The 18,816-nt window shown below is 39.2% G+C and overlaps 1 protein-coding gene across 1 annotated transcript in view; it reads left to right on the top strand.

The window, feature by feature from the left end:
• The window catches only part of LOC119647444 (division abnormally delayed protein), a 276,981-nt gene extending 258,430 nt beyond the window's left edge, over positions 1–18,551 (top strand). The window contains exons 6-9 of the mRNA XM_038048367.1: positions 1,066–1,241; positions 9,377–9,593; positions 12,805–12,931; positions 16,551–18,551. Coding sequence (XP_037904295.1) covers positions 1,066–1,241; positions 9,377–9,593; positions 12,805–12,931; positions 16,551–16,705 — 675 coding nt within the window. The 3' untranslated portion in view covers positions 16,706–18,551. The remainder of the gene's footprint in view (positions 1–1,065; positions 1,242–9,376; positions 9,594–12,804; positions 12,932–16,550) is intronic.
• The last annotated feature ends 265 nt before the right edge of the window (positions 18,552–18,816 follow it).

Below are 18,816 nucleotides of genomic sequence, written 5' to 3' on the forward strand. Positions count from 1 at the left end.
AATTTGATGTTATTAAGCTTTAGGTGATTGATATCAATTGTTATATTCGACTGACTGCAAGTATGTACCTGTGTAATGTAATCCTAACTGGCACTGTGAAGTAGGGGGGAAAATCGTTGTTGGAGGTGAGATTCAGTTTCGCAATGACGGTGACGCTGGTCACTTTCCATTTTACTGGCGGTCTGCATAGGAAAACGGTTAGTGATAATACTTTTGGATAGTGGTTGTCACCGTGACAAAGAAAATGTGAGTTCTTAGGTTGTAATTACATTTGGTGGATGTAAATGGAGCATTTGCTCGTCAGGTTTTGATAGGAGGAACGGGTTTTCGTAGCAATGAGAGAATGAGAATGATGGCACATCCGATGAATAGCAGAAAGTAGCTTCATTACTAACAGCTTTCCGCGGGCAGATTACACTTGCATTCCTGTTACCCTTTTTAAAGAGTATATGGATAGGACATCTCCATTTAGATCTTTGATGCCGAACAGGAATGCACAATTCACCTTTTCGAATTTGAACTTATCATCATATCGTAGACATCGTCATCAAGCTATGCAACAGAACATTTTCAAGTTAGTTAAATATGAAAATAACATGATTATATTTGATTGATGACAGTCAAAAGCGAACTCTGCAATCCGTTTGGTAAATACCCTCTTCTCAATGATGTTCAAGGGCAAGTTTTGAAGTGCAATTACTTCGGCTCAATGATTGATTGTATTCATGACATTACAAAATTATCGGGTGAATATCGTAATTTTGGTCATCTCAATTTTCTCTGGTTGGAGGTTCATAACACAATTATTCATTTCGTCGACAAACCATTTCAGCACGACTGAAATTTAACCATTTATCAAATCTCTTTGGTTTGTTTTCTAATTTTTTAATAATCAATTGGTGTGTGTTTTTTTTCCATGCATATACACTCATGCATAGATTTCAAATTATTTGTGCCAAGAAAAAAGCGGATAAATAAGAATTGATGAACACTCCTCTATAAAGATCATTGAGCAATTGTAATGCTTGTCAATTTATTAAAGGAATTCAATTTTTTTTTTTTCAGATAAAAAAAGCATGTGGGACCCCTGAGCTTTTGCCAGCGAAAAATGAATCCAGTGGAGAACCGAGATCAACCCAAACGTCTCCTGCCAAATGGTCGACACCGCCAGATCCACAATTCATCAACTTCCTGTCAACAATTGAAAAGTCGAGATATTTTTACTCAAAAACTGGTGACAAGTACGTGACTCAATTGAATACGATTAGTTTTTTTCCTTAGTGGGGTGGGGTTTTTTCCGAACTCGGATCTACTCTTTAAACATTCTTTAATTAATCGTTGAGCTTTGTAAGAAATCATTTAAAGGAAGAAGAAGGAAAGCACACTACCTTTGTCAAATATTTTAAAGGATAAACAGGGAAAGTTAGCCTGTATCATAATCGGACAAATACTGGAGCTATGGAAAACAAACATTCAACAGGTTGAATTCCGTTTTTTATGTGGTTTTCCCAAACAAATAATGAAAGAATCCTGAGGTACATGAGTTTATGTTAAGAAAAGAATTCATGTCAAATAAGGCTCAGAAATGGTTTCGATATATTATCTTCTCGGTGAAATTCTCCTGTTACTCGCCTGCATTTCTTTTAACAACAATATTCGAAATTCTTGTCAGTTAAAACCTCGTGTTTAGATAGTCTAATGAGTGTTATTAGAATGCAATAGTCTAATGACTTCTTCAAACGGCTGTCTCATCTTCCTACATTTTACAATGGGAGCAGTAAAGCGCAAATCGGCTCGATCCTCATATGACGCTGACATTTGATCATCTTCACTGCCCTCAAGTTCATTCCCTATGGGACCATCTCACCTCAACACCGGCCGTTGATTACTATCTTACGAATCAATCCACCCATAAAACAGCGTGAGGATGCACTGGCCCGCCGCGCATTAAATGTTTTCCATTTCATGAGAAAAGAGAAGAAGTGATCTCACTTACGCGATTACCAATCATTACAAATGTCGAAAAATCGTGGAACCAAGTTCAAAACATAATCTAAAAAACTGCCTATGCAACCCTCGTGTCACCAAACCAGATAAGCAGTTCATCAACTGAGGTAAGTAATGAACTAAAGGGAATTAAGATGGTCGAACGATGATCCTGGGTGGCCGAAGACGACCTAGAGGGAAGAGCTATCCCAAAAATCTAAAAAGTTGGCGAAATTGACCGTGCAGGTCCGCCCGCAGATGCTGAAGCTTCATCGGAGCGTCTGTGCTAGCCAGGCGCGGGAATGTGGAGGAAGGAGCTTTTGAGCGTTTCGGTGCCTCACGTGCCATTCTACAAAATTCACGTGTCTGTACCGATTCATGGGCCCGCACCGGATCTTGGAAATATCCACACACACACAAGAGGGATTCGCGCAAGCCTAACAAAAGAAAACAATACGCGAGTTAAAACTGAAAATAAAAGTAAAGAAAACGACGGCTTAACTGCGCACGTGGAGCCATGAATCTCCGGACCCGAGTGCCGCAATCGAAGTGGAAGACCCACGTCGGATCACAGCCTCAATCCTTGTTTCTTCTGCCTCAGATGTTCGGTGAGGCGTGGACCCTGAGGTTTCCACACACTACTTGAGACATTGAGACATGAATAATTAAGAGTTTTACGAAATTTAAACAAATCAATCTTAATTAAGGCGTTTTCTGTCCCATTTCCTTGAACCGTGTTTAAATGTACAACTTGGTTAATTTTGATTTGCAGTTAGCTACCAACAGCTCGTGCCAAGTAGGATGGTCGTTTGATAATCTCAATTCCCAATAGATCATTACAGATACTTGGCTTTGAAATAACGAAATGAAGGCCCGTGAAAAAAGCCTCTACCATAAGTTTCTCGGCCATAAAACGATAAAAAGCCAATAGGCAAATTTACAAGAATGGCAATCGGGAAGCAAGGAAAATCATCGCTGCTACCTGAGCGATCCTTAACAAAGACCTTACGATAAACGGACACTCGAAATGGCGAGAGAGATCTGTATCGATTTGTCAAAAGCCGATACCAACGCAATACGACATCGAAAATTCCACAAGCACTGCCACTGCGCTAGAGCGAAAAGCTGAAACCCAAAACTCTCCACTGACGCAATAGACCCTGTGCGATTACTCATGGAAAAACATCGTGAGAATTATGACCCTCTTTACATTACATTTCTAGATCTAAGGCCGGCGTTTGATCGTGTACCACATGAAGTCATCTGTCTGAGTGTGACAGAGGCTGAAGAAGAAAAAATGTTAGAAATATCATTAAATCATCCGAGATTGTAACAAACCCATAATAATAATCTTTGGCGCAACAATCCAATTCGATCAGCGCCTTGAAGTGTGTTAAAGCACTTCATTGAATACCGTGCTCAGTTTACTCACTGTCGGCCCTTCTTCCAAACTTCTGTACATCTCACTCCTCGGTGAAGTATAAAGCGTCCACACAGTCAGATTGTGCTTCAGTTTAACTATCATCACACTTAACCCTGTGCAAACGATAAGCCCACAGCAACGGAACAAAGATAAGACGAACACAGACATCCATGGCGACTAGGATTCGAACCCACAGCAGCAAGTTTGGAGGCTGACGCTCTACCTTTGCGCAACAAGACAGTTTTCCTTCTACTCTCCCCCATCGAAAGTCTTCGCTTTACCAAGTCTCCTATACATGGGCTATTGGTTTTTCCATTTTTAGCTTTATTAAAAAAGAAGTATGCTTTCAGAATCTTTTTAAAGAGTTTTATTTTCTTTTAAATTGCCAATTCAATTCGTTAACGGCTCATTTTGACCACAAAATTCTCCAATTTATTGGAGCTCAATTTCATGAATAGCTGTTCAATACCATCTGCAAGTACCACGTTACGTCCCTGAATCTTTAATAAATTATCCTACCCATCCAAAAATAAAGCTTCACGAAGGCCAAACAGCAGATAAACGTTTATTAAGTCGCTTTCGCAGAAGATTCATCATCAACGGCGCAACAACCGGTATTCGGTCTGGACCTGCTGGAGTTTCTTATTAAACTCCAGACATTACGGTTTTGCGCCGAGGTCCACCAATTCCATCATACTATCTCAGGCAGAGTCTGCCCCGTTTTCTTTTTCTACCATAGATATTGCCCTTATAGACTTTTTGGACTGAATCATCCTCATCCATGCAGATTAAGTCACCCGCCCACCGCAACCTATCTAGCCACATTTTATCCACAACTAGACGGTCACGGTATCGGTCATAGATTTTGTCGTTATATAGGCTACGGAATCGTCCATTCTCATGTAAGGGTCCAAAAATTCTTGGAGGATTCTTCTCTCGAACCCGGCCAAGAATTCGCAATTTGTTTTGCTAAGAACCCAAGTCTCCGAGATACATGAGGACTGGCAAGATCATAGTCTTGTACAGTAAGAGCTTTGACCCTATGGTGAGACGTTTCGAGCGAAACAGTTTTTGTAAGGCTCTGTTCGCTGCCAGCAACCATGCGCAAATTTCGTCATCGTAGCTGTTATTGGTTGTGATTTTCGACGGAGAACTTATCAATGGTCTCAAAGTTGTAGTCTCCTTTCTTTATTCTTCTCGCTTGACCAGTATGATTTTATGTTGTTGGTTGGTTTGTTTTTGGTGCTGCGACCAAGATCTCGCGCATGGATCAAGGCAGTTTGTATGTCTCGGGTCGTTCTTCGTCAGTATAGGCCAGTATTTGGGTGGAATTACGCAGAAGGTTAGTTCTTTATTGCGCTCGTATCGCTCTCAGCTTTACTGTAAGCTTATCAACTTAAGGGGAAAATTTGCTAATTCTCCCTCAATGTCTTTTACCAGTGGGTGATGCTGTTCCTTTGAGATTTGACAAGGGAAGCCTACAATATATTTTCTATAGACAATTCTCTGTTCCTGTTTGCTGATACGACAAGGAAAAAGTTTGTTGAAATTACAGGTTTTGAGTGTAATTCTGAACGAGAATAGTAAAGCCGATTGTATCTTAGCCATATGAAGAATATTGTCTGCTTTGCAATATTCTTAATAGAAAAGCATTTGAAAAAAATAATTTATTACCTTCATTTTTAAGGAGAGAAATGAATTGCTTTTTTCGTTTAGAATATTTATCCTCGTAATTTTCGTTTACATGTTTATATGGAATTTTGCATAAAATAATAATTTTGAAATGGTGAACGTTTCTGCGCAGTTTCAAAGAATTACATCATGACATATGGTGCCGAATAGTAATCTTTTGTGAAGTCGTAATTGTAGTGGATTGTTGTACTTTTAATTGCATTTTACTATTGGGGAAAAGATGGTTGGTTGAATTAATTCTGTTGCACCAGCGTGATGGTTTATAGTTGTCGGTAATGAAGACAGCACCCTAGCCTTCAGGACACCGCTGAATGAGAATTGCAGCAGCTGGTGCCCCGATCGCCATCCCGTAGAAAAGAAACTGCTCGAATGAAGTCAGCTCGTCACATCCACAGGCCTACAAAAATATCAAAATATTAGCACTTCACTAGGAGAAGAAAGTCCGCCACGTACCAATCGCGGGACGGTGTTGTTGCAAGACAAGAGTTGGTGCACTGCAATCGACAATGCCCTCATTAATGAAACTATAAGCCTATCTGCACTGCTCATGCTTCTAGAAGTTCAGTTTATTCCGCGAAATTAAACTAATTTCAACGAGGAATTTCTCATGAATTTTCAACAGAATTGTATCTTATGCAATTCAAAAAATACCGGGAAGAAAGCTATGACAGCAGCTTGGAGAGGGAATTGAATTTATTTTTATTTCCTAGGCCTATTTAGAGTTTCAGTCAATCAGAAAGTCATAATACCCTCTGTCATGTATGAAATTTCTAGATGCCATTCCCATACTATAGAGGCTTCATTCATTTAATGCTGGCCTTAAATGGGTAATTCTTAAATTCCCTAAAAACACATCCAGGGATGGGAAGTGGATAAACAAATTGAGGAAAATGAGTTTAGACAAACACTGGAGTAAGATTTCAAATGGGTAAGTAACATGTACCTTCAGTTAAAAGTTGGTTTACTTCCGGGTAATAATTAGAGGCGAGCGCAATGCTGACCAGATTGCCTCCTACAGGGCACTGTAATCCTGTAGTGTACCATTACGGTCTTGAATGAAGTGCTCTAACACAGTTCAAGGCCCTGATCCAGTTGGATTATCGGGCCAACGATTATTATATAATGTGTGGTTATTATCAATGCAGTCAGTCTTCAAACCAAAACAACGTCTCCTTTCCACATGCTTTAACACGGTGATGTTAGGAACTTAGCATTATCTTAAAATGAATACTGATTTACTTTTTAAGGTTTTGTGTAAAACAAAACCTTATTAAAATCGATTCAATGTCTGTGTTGTCTGTCTGTTTGTCTGTCACACGCATTTTGCTCCAAAACGACTAAATCGATCCGAACGAAATTTGGTGGGCAGATGGGAACTATGAAATCCCACGCATACAGCGAGTGGCATAAATTTAGGTGGAGTTTAAAGGGGGGCTCCCCATACATGCAAAGGGGGGATTCAAAAATTTTTTTCACCGGATATAGTTGTGTAAGATATTAAATGAAAGGTCTCGATTTGTACTTTCCGAAACTGACATTAGTTTTGGCATAAATTGCAAAGTGCGTGAGTAAGGAGTCAAAATGTACGCATTTGAAGTGAGACAGGACTCATTTTCGGAAACTACCTAACCTAAAAATCCGAAAAAAAAATCAGGGTGGTGCGCCTAGATGAAATCTAGGCCTCAAAATATGTCCCATTCCGATATCTGCTCAAATAAACTTACTAATAGTATATTACTACTTTTTAGAAATTTACTGAAAAACCCCCCTTAAATTCATCCTAGGACTTCCGAATTTTGTACCAGCGTAGGGGACAATATTTTGTATATGTATGTATATGTGCTAAATTTCATGGAAATCAGGCAACTAACGCCAAAGTTATAGCAGTTCAAACTTAGCAATTTCGCGCGAGTTTACTGCTTCAAAAGCCATGCCGGAATAATTGACATTCGCGTGGAATATTAAAGATTATGACGAATTTATTTATCTGCAGCCCTTTTTAAGGTTTTGTGTAAAACACTTATGTGAAATCTAATCTTCGAGAGATGTCCCATTCCGGTATCTGCTCAAAAAATTTACTAATAGTATATGATCAACTTTTAGAAATAGACTAAAAAACTCCCCTTAAGTTCATCCTAAGTGTACTAAATTTTAGACAGAGACATAGAGGACAGCCTCGTGCATACACATGCCAGGTTTCATGAAAATCCAACTATTAGTGGGAAAGTTATAGCAGTTCAAACTTATCAATTTCGTGCTAATTAACAGCCATACAAATAAGATGCTGACGTCATAATTAACTAGAATAATTGAAATTCGAGTGAAATATTAAAATTCCATTCAAGAAGAATCTAATTCTCCCTAGCCCTTTTGTAAGGTTTTGTTTGTAAAACAAAGCCTTATTAAAATCGGTTTACTGTCTGTCTGTCTGTCCGTCTGTCTGTCTCTGTCTGTCTGTCTCTGTCTGTCTGTCTGTCCGTCACACACATTTTTCTCGGAGACGGTTATAGCGATTAACACCAAATTTGGTAGAAAGGTGGGAACTGTGAACGCTCACACATACAGTGAGTTACATCCTTTTACGTTGAATTTAAGGGGGGGTCCCCATACGTGCAAAAGGGGGGTGTAAATTTTTTTTTCATCAAATATAGTCATGTGGGGTATCAAATTAAAGGTCTCGATTAGTACTTTTCGAAGCCGGTCTTAGCTTTGACATTTCTTGGAAACGTGGGGAGTGCGGGGGATTGAAAATGATCATTTCTCTAAGGGGGCCATTCTCAGAAACTACCAAACCGAAAAATCTGAAAAAAATCAGGAGGCTGCCACTATATGGTGCCTTGGCTCCGAAATACCTTTCATACCGATATCTGTTCAAATAAAGTTAATAATATTAATATTAATAATTTTTTGTAATTGGCTGGAAACCCCCCTTAAATTCATCCTAGCGGCACGAAATTATGCAGTGATGTAGACTATAACGTAGAGCATGATCGTACCAAGTTTGATGGAAATCGCGCTATTACTAACAAATTTATAATTCGTTGAAGTTGTTGCTTCTTTGAAAATTGAAGACTATCAATGTCAATATCACCCGAAAGTGGACATATGCAAATATTACGTGCTACGTACTAAGAAATACACAAAACCTTTCGTACCTGAAGCGTCTAGCTTCCGGTTTCCCGACTTGTTTATATTTGATGTAGGTTAAATTCTTCGCATTTGCTAATAATATTAAACTCAGAGTGATCAAATGAGAGATCAAATGATTTATTTAAATCGCTTTCTAAAAAATAGATGGCAATGGAATTTTTAACTATGTGACACGGAGCTGTCGTTCACTCGTCACTCCTCACATTCTTTTCTTTTTCTTTAGCCTTTGTCCCGTTCACAAGCGGGGTCGGCTCGTCGTGATCAGTGTCGTCATTTTATTTTATCAAATGCCTGGTCTGGATGTAATCGCGAGGCCTTTTAATCCCCATCTAGCGTATCAAGCCACCGATGTTTCGGCCGGCTTTTTGTTTGCTTACCATTGACTTCGATGTTCAGACCAATGAATTCAGTGAATTCTCGTTAGTGTGAATTACGTGACCACACCATCGAAAACGCCTCACTCACAATTTTTCCACGATCGGTGCCAACCCATATCGATCGCGTATATTCTCATTTCAGACGTGGTTAAAACGTGCCACGCCACCAGTGCAATGCAACATCTTCGTCTTCATTACCGCGAGACGCCATTCATTTTCTTTTATAGCCGGCCAACACTCAGAACTATAGAGGTGGACGACATTGCAGTGAATTTTAGATTTGAGATGTGTGCTGATACGTCGATCACAAAGAACACCAGTTATGGAATGCCACTTCATCCAGATTGGGTTAATGCGTGAAGCAATTTCATCACGCAGTTCTTCACTGGCTGATAGCATTGACTCGAGATATTTAAATCGCTGAGTTCTGGTTTTTGCAATGGCAGTAACCTGCCCAGAACTGAGCGATTTAAATATATCGGGGCAATGCTATCAGCCAATGAAGAACTGCGTTATGCTCCTCACATAGGGGAACACAAAACCGTTTATACCTGAAACGTCAAGCTTTCGGTTTCCTGACTTGTTTAAAAATTTACTACTTTATTATTTGTCATGCGACCTCTTTTAATATGGACGATACGAACTTCGATAATAGAAATTGGTCAAAAGTAGGCGATGATTTCTTTCCAAATTTTGAAAGCATTTTAACACGCAATATTTTTTAAAAATATTATTTCTTTTTTTTCAGTTTATGTGAAGAAGGCGAATATCAACGTAGTGAACAACACTGCTGGACAGGCGATAGTATTGGCGACTACACCAATGAAGTACTGCCAATTGGAATGGATAGCCAACGGTATAACCCCGAAATACCATTAACCACACAACCTGCATATTCCGAAGCAGCAAGAGTTAACACCTTAGTAGATAGATTAATTAAATTGAGGTCCATGATCGTAAACACGGTAAGTTCAGTGTCATATTACCATCACATTTAATTGTCTCAAATCTTTTCCTATAAGTTATGTTGCGAAATCGTGTCCGGATAGATGAGTAGTTAGAGCACAAAGCTGTCGTACGGAAGATCGTGGTTCAAATCTCATTGGTGGCATTAGGATTTGTATCGTGATTTGACGTCGAATACCAGCCGACACAGCTGTGAATGAGTATCTGAGTCAAATCAGGGTAATAATCTCGGGCGAGCGCAATGCTGACCACATTGCCTTCAACAGTGTATTACTGTAGTGTACCGTTGCGGTCTTGAATGAAGTGGTCAAACACACTTCAAGGCCCTCATCCAATATGGATTCTGTTGCGAAAGTAGAGCTTTAAAGCCGTCAGATTGTCAAACTTCAAGGAATGATATATGTATATGATATAACAACAAATTCAAACAGATTATATTCAAATGTTAACTGTTTCTAAAGTGATACTCGTTTGCCTGAAGTCACTTTCCTTAATGTGGAAAGCATGCACCTAAGGCACGGTATATCTAATAAGTAGCACTAACACTTGATGGACGGACTTGCGAATGAATTGGGGAAGCTTATCCGTACACATCTAAACCACCTGTAGATACTACCAGATTTGAGGGTCTATGATGTATGCATAAGCTTCCGCAACACATCCGCAAGTCCGGTCTATAGAGTGTGGGAACTCTCTATTAGATACACTGTGCCTGCGGGAGGTTCGAGAGCTAATTAAACATTGTCCAAAGTAAAAAATAGCCTGAAAGTGTTACGGCAAGTTACGGCGGGTATACTCGTCAAAAACAATGATTTGTGATTTGTAAGTGTTTCAGTAAATATGCAAGCACTGATGATGCCTAAGGTTCTGGACGACAATTGACTTAACAGCTTTAGAAAACATCGACAAAATCCACTAAATGCTTTTGAATGACCGAAAAGTTAAGTGTGTGAAATAACTTTTAAAAAGGGTGCAGAATATCCTGCATGAGCGTTTACATATGGAAAAGTTTTGGGCACGGTAAAGCAATTACAGGACAAACTTACGTTATATGAAGAGATCAAGAAAAAACGACATCACTAAGGAAAAAAATGTGCTCTACTCCCGCTAACATATATGGGAAAGCAAAGACCAAATTGAACGATTTAAGGTACGAAATTCTTTTCAATCCACTATAATCCCCACGGTCTAATTAGCAAATTTACAAGAATACCAGCAGGGAAGCAATGAAGATGATTGCTGCTACCAGAGCAGTCGATTATGAGACTCTTTGCGATAAACTGGGCACTCGGGATGACAACAGAGATCTGTATTTGTATTGCCAAAAGTTCACACAAACGCGTACAAGATTTCAAACACTTCTAATATATTAGTAACAAAAACGCTAGACAGAATAATTCACGTAGATTTCAACGGAAGAAGTTGTTCATTCTCCATTGCTGCAAGCACTACCGACAATTGGGAGCACCCTCACGGCGCCGCTGATTTCGAGAAAGCAAACAAAAAAATTAAATCGGAGAGAGTAACCAGCAACAGTACCTGACGACATTGCTGGTTGGCTCTGGAAAGCGAAGGGCTGTAACCCAACATTGTAGCCCAGTGGATCGTTCAATCGGCTTATTCAGGAAGGTAGAACACCATCTGACTGGCAAGAAAGGACCACCGTTCCAACATGGAAAAAGAAAGGAAATCCAGCAGAATTTTCAAATTATCATCCGATCCGATTGCTCACCAATACCATGAAAATTATTGAACGCATTGTTAACTACCGCATTTTCGACAGCGTTAAAATAACCAGGCCGGGTATAACAAGAACCGCGAAAGACTGACACAATACACACTGCGTGGTTACTCGTAAAGAAATATTGCATTTCTGAATCTAGAAAATGCGTTTGACCGATCTTATCAAAGGCGCAAAGTAGTTTTCAAGTAAAGTGTTTACAAGCCTTTTCTTTCTGGAATATTCCGCGGAGTATAAAAGGGCCGAAAATCCGCCCAAAAAGTCAGTCTAGTTCTAGAGTTAGAACAGATCGCCTCGAATATACCGGTTAAAGTCATCGTTCTATAATTAATTATACAGTAAGGTTGTATAATTTAGTGTTTAATAAACGCTTATATTAAAGTTATAGAACGGGTTTTTTGTTTAGTGCTACGCAATCCAGTGACGAGTAGGAATAGCTAAGAACGTAACAATTGGTGGCAGCGACGGGAGACAATGAACAGCACCTCGCGGTAATGGCCACCCGAAATGAGGACATTTGAAATGGGAATTGGTTGTACCGATCGTGGGGAAATTGCGAAAAAGACGTATTTAATGATATGTAACCTAACCGACCCTAAATTTCGCAAAGATGCTCCTCGTTGTACCTACTCTTTTTCTCCTTCATTTTTGGGAGTTTCTCTTTCTGAATTCCGCATGATTCAAATGGACCAGTTTAACGAAGTATACAAGTACTTTTGAAACGTTGACGCCTTCGTCTAAAATAAAGACCGTCAGACTCAGCGATGTTACTGTGTTTGAGGACATTGATGATAAGGTAATTTAGTTTTTGTTTGGAGGAGCAGTGCATATATGCATGTCACAGTATCTGTCCTTTTCACAAACTTGACTTCATGTTTTGGGTTAAGAATTTTTTGAAGGATTCTCTCATCTAGCTCACGTAGAACTTCTAACGTGAATATCTATTACTGGACCATCGAAAACATGCTAGCAACCGCTTCTGTGATCCATATGCGGAACGCATCTTATCCCGCTACGCTACACTTGTAAGATCTTGTTACGAGTTCTAGAACGTTACGGTTCATCAGAATTCTTGACTCCTTACCTTCAGCAGCCCGACTCCTCATTTAGGTATTCAGTGAAATCTTTTTCAACAACTTGATTTGCGCCACAAATACAGCACTTCTTATGGCGAAGGATAATTTAATGATTAGAAGGATAACTCGAACCTCTTCTATTTCTTAGTCTGCCTATCCGCCGGGCTTGTTTAGCATAAGAAGTAATTAAGTTCCCGTTTAAGTTATTACGCGCTGTCCAATTGCATTCGAGCAAGTTAAACAAAAACAATGTAATATAAAGAACTTTTAAACTATTGACAATACTATATCTCATATCGTAATAATATGTAATAAGAAATTTGCTTTCTGTGTATTGTCCTCATTAAATAAATAAATAAATAAATAAATAAATAAATAAATAAATCGTTACAGTTGCCATCTAACTCACGATCATATTCTGATATACAAAGTGACATGGCGCGTCACGACGAAGAAGGATCTGGTGCGCGTGTCGACGAATTTGACGACGACGATACAGCTGGATCGGGGTCGGGTTCAGGTAAGTGTAAACTGTATTTAATGAATTACTTGATTCGTTCATTAACTATTTCACTACAAATTATCTTATGAAAGGATTATAGATAAGCAACAATAGTTTTGCATACCTACCTCTAAGATGACACTCAAGTTCTGGCCTAGAGAGAGGTTGACTTCATATCTGCATCAGATTAAAACTGCACTGCACTGATTTATGAGAGATTTGCCTACAATATGGATTTTATAGTTACTAAAAACTTCTTAATCGGCAATTTTACTTGTTATTCTTGCCTGGCTTTAGTTTATTAGTTTCTACAGTTCAATGCGTTGTCGTTTGCTCTATCGGTTCGATTGGTGGCTACCTATGATCACCTTCGAAATAAGACAGCTAATGTAGGTTTGCGACAAAAAAAAGGGCAACCGTTTTGTCTAGGTGGTGATTTGGTTGAGTAGTAAAGTACTCAGAATATCCAATTGTAATATTGAACAAATAAATCACATTTAGAAAACGTCATCGCTCATGAGTGGCAGAAAGTCTGGCAACATATGAAATTTAGAGTCGTCTATTTTTCTTCTTCCCATTAGCTTTAATCGAGCCCATTGTCCCGATTTTCTCTAACTGAAAGAGCAGCCCCTTTGGAAGCCCTATTACTTTTCATGCCCCATTTGACGATATGAGTTCAAATTATCCCATTTGATTACACGAATTTTTCTGATTCAACTTTGGTAAAGCGAGTGGTACGTGCATCTTTTGTTGTTCAGAGCAAAATCACATATCCGCTTGGATCAACTTAATTCTTGCTACATTTGAATTTTCTGATCTTCGTATAATCTCCTGTTCACTCTTCACTCTTTTGTGCAGTATAGGACATCCACATATTCTCAACGAGATCGAATGGCTGACGCTCAACCAATCTAACCATAGCTCCGTCCTCATCTTTATGCACGGCAACCCATAGCATGATTGGTCACTATTTCAAACTTCAGTAATAAGTTTTAGATACGTGCAGTAAACTATTTTTCTTTTCAAATGATAAGGGACACTCTCATCGCTCCAACAGAAAACAGCCCATAATTTTATCCTAAGATTAAAAACGTAATCAGTATAAACTATAACACAGGAATGATATCGAAATGTTTAGTGCAAATCCTAATTTTATTGACGAACTCATAAAGGAGCCCAAATCATAGATCGCTGGTATCACATTAAAGCGGAAGTCGTGCACCCAAAAGCACAAGCACAAGAAAAAATATAGGTCATGGGAGCGCTCAGTCCTTTCAATAACTAGTATTGAGACATTACCCCTGCAGCGTTCGCCGTGCGGCAGGATGAGCATCGAGGTGTATAAGGCTTCATCCTGCTGACTTGTTGGTAAAACTTCCGCGCCTGGTGCGGTTGCTCCCTGAACTTTTTCACTTCGCCGACTTTTTGGTTCTTCTAGGCTTCCTTTTTCCGTCTGTGAAGTCGCTTCTCCGCTCGACGGAGTTCGTGATAAGTCTCTACGCGTGCCCGCGTTCTTTGAGAATGCAACATTACTCGGTATGCGGCATTCTTCCGTTCCATTACTAGCTTACATTCATCGTCAAACCAGCCGTTCCGACTCCTTTTGTGGCTGGGGCCAAGTATGTTTGTGGCCGTATCTATGATAACGTTCTTCAGGTGGTTGTGAAGATCATTTGTTGATGCTTCATCTCCAGGTCCTCTGTTGACTGCGGTTATTGCAGCATCCATTTCCCTCGTATAGGTGTCGCGGAGGACTGTGTTATGGATGGGCTTCAGTGTTAACTCTCACTTGATTGTCAGAGGGGATTCTAGGTGGTGTTGTTATTCGAGCTCGGAGCACCATGCCAACGAGATAGTGATCTGAATCTATATTGGCCCCCCTATATGTTCTGACATTCATCAAAGCTGAGAGGTGGCGGCGTTCGATCAACACGTGGTCAATTTGGTTGAAAGTGGTCCCGTCTGGAGAGGCTGTTTGTATTTTCGTGTAAGCTATGGGAGCCAACGTATCGCCTGAATACGGGCTCCTTCCCTACTTGGCTGTTAAAATCCCCAAGTATGATTTTGATATCATATCTGGGACAGGCTTCGAGGGTTCGTTCTACTGCCTCGTAGAAGGTATCCTTCTCCGACTCTGCAGTCTCTTCTGTAGGGGCGTGAACGTTAATGAGGCTTATATTTCTAAACTTACCTCGCAAGCGCAAAATGCATAGCCGTTCGCTTATGTTTTCAAAGCCGATAACAGCAGGTTTCATTTTTTTGATAACTAAGAAACCTACTCCAAGCACATGGTTTACTGGATGGCCACTATAATATATGGTGTAGCGACTCTTCTCCAGGAAACCGGTCCCTGTTCAACGCATCTCCTGTCACGCTGTTACATCAGCCCCATATTGGGACAGGGTATCGGCTAGCTGCTTATCAGCTTCATCTCTGTACAGGGAGCGCACGTTCCATGAGAAAATGCGCAAATTGTTATTCCATTGTCGTTGCCGGGTTCGTCGTTGTATAATCCGTCCAGTCTGAGACTCCTGTTGTGGCTTTGTAACAAGTTGTTTTCCGTGTAGGGTTGTCAGCCCTACCCAACCCTCAACCTGGAGGGCCAGTTGATACAATTTGTCCCGTTTTTAGGTGCGGGAGACTCGCCTTCATCCTTCTTCGTCTGCAGCTTTTCGTTAAGAAAGAGCTCCCAGCGGTCACCACGTGGAGGTGGAGATAAGGTTTGATAGTAGAGCTGTTGGTGTTGGTCCAGCAGGCATTTCCCAGATTTTATGCTCCATCGTGGGTATTAATCCACGTTTCGCCCTGGGACCTATACTACCCTTTGACCACCTTTGTTATTATAATAGGAGCAAATATTCCCGTAGTCTGTATAATGAAGAAATCGATGAAAGATATCGTGCTAGTTTGGTTATAGATAAAATCCGGCTGAATCGTCTAATTCGTATGGGTGAAGATAATCCAGCCCGAAAATTCTATAGAGCCAATATCTATGGTGGAAAAAGAAGCAACAACCATGCTAAGAGCAATAGTGTAGGCCAGGGTACCAGAAGCCTGTTAACTAGGAAGTGTCGTGCTCGTTGCTAAGCCGGCCTAAACCGGACACCGGTTGTTACGCCGTTGATGATGATTCTTGCAAACATTTTCAGTGGTGCGCGAGTTAAGTAAGATTATAGTAGTCACATTATGGTAGTCACTGCTTGTGCTTGTGTGACGATGAAGCAATTTTTTTCGCCTTTATATGCTCAGGATTGCAGTAAATATGACAGAATTGCTAGACAAGCAGGTCAGGACCCTCTGTTTCAGGATTTTCGAATAAATATTTATAAATAATTCCGAGCTTAATTAGCATTTGTTGTTGCACAAGTAACAAATTAAACAAAGTAAAAAATTCAAATTGCGATCCTTGAAATAAATCGTAAATGATAAGGTGTTAATAGCCATTTAAAATTCACGTTTCGCCCCTCAAGCTCCCTAGAAAATTACCCTAATATTACATGGTTGCTGGTAAATTTATATTGAATATTTACTCTCGGAATCTGGTAGCACGTGCTATCGATTTATTGAATTTAGCAATAATGCGTCAACTGATTTCCTCAAATAGGTGGAACTAACTTTTCTATTACTTTCTTTTCAGGCGAACTCACCCCACCTCCGTTTGATGGAGCCGTCAGTCCCACAAGTCCCTCGAGTAGGAGCGAAACTACTGGCTCGTCACCCTCGTTAACATCGTTCATTAGTGTCTTACAAATTCTAGTCGTTTATGCAATTGTATCGTTTTTGTCGCACTGAGAAGACGCCCCGTTGTGGTTGCGTTCGCTCAATCTTCAAATGTAAATCCGCTAGTGAAGCTTGAGACAGTTCGCAATCAACAGATTAGCTCCAGTGTTGATTTGATTCGAAGAAGGAAACTCTCAATAATTGTTCTATGTTTGTAAGAAGCATGCCGAGCACAAAAGAAACAATCTGTTAAAATTCGCTAAAACTCAATAGAAATTCAACTTTTAGCTTCTACTTATTGCCAGGCTTCCAGTGGCCGAGAAGGGGGAACCGCGGGCACGAGTGTGTCTGCATAATAGTGGTAAGAACCGCAGTGGTCGTGATATCTATTATACTTGCTGGAAATTTGCCGGTGCCGCGAACGCCTGGGATGGCAATTCAAGAAACTATTTCTTTTTAGGAAAACCAATGAAAATTTATTAATTTATGTTAAAAGTAAAAGAAAGAATATTGAATATTGTATATTGTAAATATGTTCTCCTTATTATTTTATTTTTATAATAAAATATTATATAATATTATATATTAACATTACCTTATAGAGCGTTAGGTTTATAGAAAACTAAGAATAAATATGAGAGTAAGGTGAGATGAAAGGAAGAAGTTGAGTTGTTTCTTTGCCTGTTGTGATGAAAAATATTCAGAAAATTGTAATATCGGAACGAAGCAGTTAACCGTAACAGGAACTCGGTCAGACAGCAATCTTACTTTTGGATCATTTTTAAGGCAGTGCATACTTCAGAAGGATTTGAATTGCAACCTACAATTATTGCTTACCATTCACGAGTTATTTGGAAATATTTCCTTTTTTACGATACAAAGGAGTAGATATTGACATATGAACTTTAAAATAATATATGCAAACAGGATGTTGCAAAACAAAGTGCAGTAAATCGTCTATTTTTTTAAAATAATGTAAATGAAGTAAGAATCTGAGCGGTGATGGGCGCTTAAAACCCCACGAAACGGATACCATACGAGCGTAGCCAAGTTGCTTGCATGCGGTAGTAAATAATTTGACGAAATACTGAATGGAAGTGTTGAAATGTAGGAGCAAATTAGAAAGAAAAGTTATAAAAGCGAAATACTAAATTGCAGTATACTACTACAGAATAGGAAAGATACAATTATATATTTATTGTTAAAAGAAGCCGGAGAAACGAAGTTTCTCATCACATGCATATTTTCTCAAATAGCGTATATTTTAGAATAAAAGGGAATATATACTCACTGTTTGAACGCCTTTCACCCTTCCAAATCGAGGAGAATCTTAGTTTGACTTTTGCCAACGAAGACGAACGGCTGCTGCTCCATTGCACATTTCCTTTTCTTCAATACTCAAAACTCCCTGAACAGTCCGTAAATAATCGTTTGCTTCCAAAAACCGGCATGCATTGAAACTCAAGATTTGTTGGAACTCAATTTAATGATTTAATGTACAATTGCTCCTATTTGGCTTTTGATGAAATAGTAGTGGATGGTCATTATAGGCCAATTCCTAACTTGCTAAATCTGTAAATTATATATTTCCCTAAATATGACATTAGTTTCTAAAATATGTTTGATGTTTCGGAGGAAAGGTAAACGAGAACTGTCTATTCGACAAATAATACAATTTAGTTTTTACTATAACAGTTATTGCAATAATTATTGTCATTGATACAATGAAGTTCTTCCCAGTAGAATTATGAAAAGCGCAGTCTTATATATAGTGAAGAAGTACATCTACGTAAACGAGAGATCCCAGAGAAAACAATTAAATTAGGAAAATCTGTAAAAAAGAAATTAAGCAGCCGTAATCCCTTTTGTATTTAAAATATGAAAGAAACTAATGAAATAAAAAATAATAAAATTGAAAGCAATTTTTTTCATTATTCAGAAAGACATTACAATAGTAAAGTACATGTTGACCATTTGTTGCAAGCCTGTATCGCCTGTATGCTTTCTGGTGGCATTAATTTTTAAGGTTTTGTGTAAACAAAACATTATTAAAAGCGGTTTCCTATCCGTCTGTCTGTCTGTCTGCCTGTCACACGCATTTTTTTCGAAGACGGTTGTAGCGATTCTATACCAAATTTGGTGAAAAAGTGGACACTGTGAACTCTCACGCATGCAGTGAGTTT

The sequence above is a fragment of the Hermetia illucens genome, chromosome 2 (genome assembly GCF_905115235.1).
Source record: "Hermetia illucens chromosome 2, iHerIll2.2.curated.20191125, whole genome shotgun sequence".
Classification (NCBI taxonomy): Eukaryota; Metazoa; Arthropoda; class Insecta; order Diptera; family Stratiomyidae; genus Hermetia; species Hermetia illucens.